Source organism: Otolemur garnettii, unplaced genomic scaffold, assembly GCF_000181295.1.
Source record: "Otolemur garnettii isolate 467f Iridium unplaced genomic scaffold, OtoGar3 scaffold00019, whole genome shotgun sequence".
NCBI classification, from domain to species: Eukaryota; Metazoa; Chordata; class Mammalia; order Primates; family Galagidae; genus Otolemur; species Otolemur garnettii.
The window spans coordinates 5,627,545-5,633,544 of NW_003852414.1; the positions used below are offsets into that span (position 1 = coordinate 5,627,545).

Sequence of the window (6,000 nt, forward strand, 5' to 3'; positions counted from 1 at the left end):
TTACTCTCAATAAGAGGCATACCCGCTTATCATGAAACATGCTTAAAATTAAGTACTCATGGGCCACGGTTATGTCCTTATTTTTTTATATTCAGCTTTATAAATCTCTACATAGGAAATTCAAGTCCATATTTTATATGCAAATCACAAGCTGTTAGTAGTGAATTAGATTTTTTCATTATAAAGGCTTTAATAACATTCTAAAGCCAGACTTCATTTAAGAAGGTTTTAGCCAGGTGTGGTGGTGCACACCTGTAATCTAATAAGCACTCTGGGAGGCAGAAGCAGGTGAATTGCTTGCACTTAGGAGCTCAAGGCCAACCTGAGCAAGCTCAAGACCCCATTTCCACTAAAAATAGACTAGCTAGGGGTTGTGATAGTGGTGGGCTCCTGTAGGCCCAGCTACTTGGGAGGCTGAGGCAAAAGGCTTATTTGAGCCCAGGAGTTTGAGGTTGCTGTGAGCTATGACACCATGGCACTCTAGCCCAGAGCAACAGAGTGATACTCTGTCTCAAAAAAAAAAAAAAAAAAAAAAAAAGAAGAAGAAGGTTTGAAAAAGCATACACTTTAAAATTGGCACTTGGTTGTGGATGCAGTGTGTGCACTTGGCTGCTTCCCGTTCTACAGGTCTCAAGACCTGACCTGAACAATTTCAGCTGCTCTGTGACAGCCTTTCAGCGTGTGCCCTAAAGGGCAAGAATGCACCAGTGCTTTGCTGAACAGAGTAGGAATTAGTTAAGTCACACATGCTCGTCTCTCTGATGCACTTCCAAGTGTGATGTTAGTTACGATGCTTTTTCCTGACGTGGAGAACATTACCTTCTTGGCAAGCGACTGTCCCACTTCTTGGATGTGCAGGCTGCTCCCAGCGGACGCCTTGCCACACTCCTGCTTCCTGTTGAGTCTGTTTCTCCAGTCTTCCTCCCCGCTCTTCTTCAACAGGGCCAACCTAAGAGGAAACAGGCCAGCCAAGAGGAGTTCAGCACCAAGCTCTAACTTGTTATGGAACCATCATTCCGGGAAGTGGGAAGTCTGTGGCCAACAAATGACCACAGGGACCTCATTTTAACTTCTGGAATTTCATTTATTCTGAAGATAGCATGTTGGCAAAAATAGTACAGTCCCTTTTCTAAGGTGGCCCCAAGGATTTGATACTTGATGGAAACACAAAGCTGAAATCTGACTTGCCAGATAAAAGATGCAGCATCATTCCAGCAAAAGAACATCTGCTTCTCCTTTGCCCTTGGGCAGGGAGCAAGAAAGAGAGAAAGGTTAACCGTCCCCAGAGAAAAGTGTCTTCTAGCGACCCCTTCTGGTCACTTGGTGAAATAACACTAAAAGGCTAAAGCTGTGTAGGACACCTGTAAATAGTTCTTAACAGAACATACTGTGGAAATGAACTTAAAAACATAAAGATACAAAGCACTTACAAACTCTTAATATCATACCTTTAAATTCAAGAAAAAAAAATGATGCTTATGACTGTTTTCCTTCCTGTACTCTCAGCTCTATTCCCTTCCTATAAATGAACTTGGTCTTTCCAATCCATCTTCTTAAGACAGAAACTATTTTCTACAAACCCATTTTTAAAAAATCATTACTTCAACTTTCCTCAAGGGAAAGATATATACAAAAAAGGAATCTAATTAACGAGACTGTTACTTAACCTACTTTGGTTAAACCACGGGGTGACTTGATAGAAAGTTGCTTAGATATTATAATCTATATGAAAGGATTTTTTTTTTTTTTATGAATGTAAGGCTGTTTCGGCTAACTGTATTATAATAAGTGAGGAAATCTTAGGCATTTAAGTTGGAAAGACAAACATGGAAAAGACAAAAGGCAAAAAAATGGCAATGATTAACCTCATTTGAACTGATGCTCAAACAATTTAAAAATGAGGGAGGAAAAAAAGATTACACTCTAGTTCCTCTGTGCCAGGTCTGATGGACCAGGTCTTGTCAACATCACTGATAATTCATAAATGGTGTATTTTTAAGCAGCACATTAGCTTTGGTCACAGTTTGGACATTAACTCCATCAGAACACCTCAGTTGGCCTTATGTGTCATATCAGGAACTGGAATAGATGCTCTCTGAAATAGCTCCCTTTCTTCTAGTTTTTTTTTTTTAAAATATCATTAAATATGTGAATTGGAGATAAGATGAAATATATCACAGTAGAACCTCTGTGAGTTGACCACCCAAGGGACTGTAGCAAACTGGTCACCATACAGAGGTGGTCAACATAAGGAACTAGGCCTACTGTACTGATTTCTATGGAAATTAGGTCAATTTAAGGAGGTGACCAAAGCAGGGAGGTGGTCAACTAGAGAGATTCTACTGGGTATGATAAAAGTTTTGTTAAACAAATAAGACAATAAATTTGATAGTATTTAATCAAGAATCCACTGATATCTATAAATTTGTACATAATCATCACCTGTACTTGTCTATTCATTCAGCCAAATAATGGAAACTCAGCGATGAAGAAAGGAATTCCCCAGAGGAGGTGGGAGCTTGGAACCGTGGACCTATCCTCTTCTTCCCCAATCTCTTCCTTTTCCTCCCTTCCTTTCCGCTATGTGGTAGAAGGCAGGATCTCAATTGCTGGCAGATGCCACTTGGCTCAAGATCCTATTCAGTCCTAAAGTCTGTAATTCCACAGTGTTTAACAGTTCCCTGCATGCTGCGAGAGTTGTGTACTTGAACACAAAATCTAACACCTTTCAATGTTTCACTCTGCCGCATCTATTGTATACTACACAATGACCACGAGTCATCTTTTCTTCAATTATTTTGAATCGGTCAGTTTTATTCTAATGAGAGAAATGAATCTCACAGAATCAAACCCTTTAAAGGAATAATTAGCATCTGCATTAGCGCTTTCAAAGGTTTCAATGCATCAATCAATGAAACTCTCACAAAGTAAGCATGCCAGTACTTAATAACCAAATGAAGAATCACTCCTAATTCCCATCTCATCAATATCTGCCTTGCAAACTGGCCCCAGAACCAGCTTCCATCTCTCCCTTCATATCGACAACTACTACAGACCAGTGGTTACTCATCCACCTTGCTAATCTGACTGGATTCCAAATGATTTGAGGAAATTAAAAAAAAAAAGTCAGATTCGTCCTCAAGAGTTGAGTTGATCCCAAATCATGACTTCCAAGGTATGGGAATTCCTCCATTCCCAAACCCTGAAATTTTGCTTCCACATGGGCTGGCAGAGTCATCATTCAGAACTTTCAAAGACTACAGAGTAACCAAAATAACAGGGAAGAAACTGTACTTCAGTGGGGCGCACATGGTCCCTGGACCCAGCCCTAATGACAGAGTACAAATGATGAATAACTGTAAAAAAACATGCACCAAAACTTACACATGTTACTCCTGTCACTTTAGGCTTCCTCCTAGGCGTTCAAGAAACTAAGGAAAGCAAGAGATCTTTCCCAGTGTGTTCTCTCCCCCTGCCATCTCACGGCCCTCCAGCTCACCACAGACCACTACGCTCTGAGAGGCCCGAGGACGCTAAATGTCTGGCCCGACCCGGGACATAAATTCCTCCCTGTGCAATTCAAACAACTGTCAGCACTTTTCACATAGGCCAAGTCCAAGTGCTATTTGTGGGACTGTGATGTTGGGAGCCTGGGCATCTGCTTAGTCTGAGGCTGCAAACCCAGGGAGTGGCATATTGGCCTATTCACCCGAGGCCTGGCCTGGGGCCACTAGGACACGTGCTTGCTGGGCCTCCCAGAGAAATGTCTCCTTCTCTTGCCAGGGCTGGCAGGGAATTCTGCCATGCAAGGCCTGCTTGGTGAGAACAAGGACTTCAGGCTCATAGCAGTCAGGACTGGGTCAAATATAGGACAGGCCCACCAAGGCCCCTCATATTGAATAAAGTGTTTCTCTCCCTCCCTCTCTCTTTCTCTGTCTCTTTAGAAATTTTTCCTCATTCCAGAGAATCACAGGCACCCCCCAGATTTCAGATAGGGATGAATAGCTCTGATGAGTGCTTGTACCAGATCTCAGTCTTGGCTAGTTTGCAGGTTGGAGAAGTGAACTAAGATGGCTTTTAAAGGGGGGGAGGGGTTTCAAATCAAGGATCAGACAAGGAGAGAACATAGGGGAGTTAGAGCTCTGTCCCTATTTTTACATAAATCTGGGGCCCTCTAGTGGCTGAGATGGCCCAGCTACAAGGTAGGAACATGGACCCCAGTTTTATCCCCTAACTAACTGATTTAATTCATAATGCTTCTCAAAGCAGTTCCCCACAGGGACAATTTAACACCCATCATTTAGACAGTTATGAATAGAAGTTTTATTAGCTGGTGGGCAAAGGCAGATTGCATCCTAAATTTTAGGCTGGATACAGTTCAAACAGATGTCAGAGAAGACAAAGAAAGAAAAAGAACTTTTAGATGTTTCCCTAAGAATCAAACGTATTCTAGAAAGAGAGTACGTGGAGGATTGCCTGTAATTTCTTAGTTCTACACTTTTTTTCATCCTGCCTCCTCCTTGGGCCTGTCCTCAGCCCTAATGAGATACCACAACGAAGTGCCAAAGGTTGCATGTGCCATCCGGTAGCCCTCAGTACGGAGAACTCCACGTAGTCAAGTCACAGACAGGAGAGAGACGGATTCTACAAGGCTGAGGAGGACAGAGAATTTCACTCCTTAGTGGTCCGCTACTCAGCAGAAACGATGAAGGGAATAGTAATATGTCAATTCCAGGCTCTATGTCTTAAAATATGAAATTGAAAATTGAAAGAGTGATCTGAAACAAGCCACCCAAAGGACACATGAACCGAGAAAATTACTAAAGAAAGGGGAGTCTAACACAGGTGTCTAGCTAGAATTCCTGTCCTTATCCTGGTATCCTATTCTCCTGTCATAACACGTGTCTGACTATGTAGCCATCTTGCCACATGGACCAGGAAGAGACCTAGAGACCAGCTCCTGGGGTCAGTACCATTCACTGTGGGGCCCTCGGGACTCCTTTGGTAAAATGAGGCAGTCAGAGGCAATTAAAAGAAAGTTTGAAAGTCCTCTGAATTTATACCCCGCCTTAAGAAAGAAAAGTAAAGGCAAATCAGTATAGGAATAACATTCTTACTTATTATTTCATTTGAATAACAGGGAGAAATTAAAGCCCCACTTAGGGAAAAGCTATCACCGGATGGATTGCAAAAATATGTAGTTTAGTTATTTTCAGTGAAGTCTGAAAAAGAGTGCCATCAGGTACCGGGGGAAAAGATTGCTATCAATATATGGTGTATTAGCATAACTGATTACAAATATAGGTGATAAGTAAAGTACTCCTCCTGCTTTTTTTTTTTGCGGTTTTTTGGCTGGGGCTGGGTTTTGAACCTGCCACCTTTGGCATATGGGGCCAGCGCCCTACTCCTTCAGCTACAGGTGCCACCCCCCTCCTGCTTTTTTAATATTTTAACAACTAAACTGAATAGCTGGACATGTAACAAGCATTCATTACTATCACAGGCCTCTTTGAGACTGTTCAAAGGTATGGTTTCTGCTTGTCAGTATGTGTGTACACATTCAATTCTGAATGTACTTCCCAGCAGTTCACAGAAACCCTACAGCTATTCTGGAACTCCTTAGATGTCTACAAAGCCCAGGGGAAGAAAGTGCACCTTTATAGTATCTCACAGTTTTAAAAATGAGAATTTTACAGTAGGATTAAAACCGTTTTCAGAAAGATACCGATCAACTAAAATTTACTAAAATAAGCCAGTAGATCAAGAATTATTGTGTAGTGGATAGACTCAGAAAGTCATCAAAAGTTCTGAGTTCTAATAGAGAGAAATACCCAAAGATGGGGATCTCTTTAATAGACATTAAAAGGGGGTATAATGTTACTATTTCCCACTGGGATTTTACCTGGGAATATTTTCTGATGTATGAAACATCAGAACTTGTGTATAAGTGATATCTACCATTAATTTTCTTTCTTTCTTTCTTTCTTTTTTTTTTTTTTT

At 41.4% G+C, this 6,000-nt stretch overlaps 1 protein-coding gene across 1 annotated transcript in view; it reads right to left on the bottom strand.

The window, feature by feature from the left end:
• SVIL (supervillin) overlaps positions 1-6,000 on the bottom strand; it is a 237,409-nt gene that overhangs the window by 50,897 nt on the left and 180,512 nt on the right. The window contains exon 18 of the mRNA XM_023511420.1: positions 820-949. Coding sequence (XP_023367188.1) covers positions 820-949 — 130 coding nt within the window. The remainder of the gene's footprint in view (positions 1-819; positions 950-6,000) is intronic.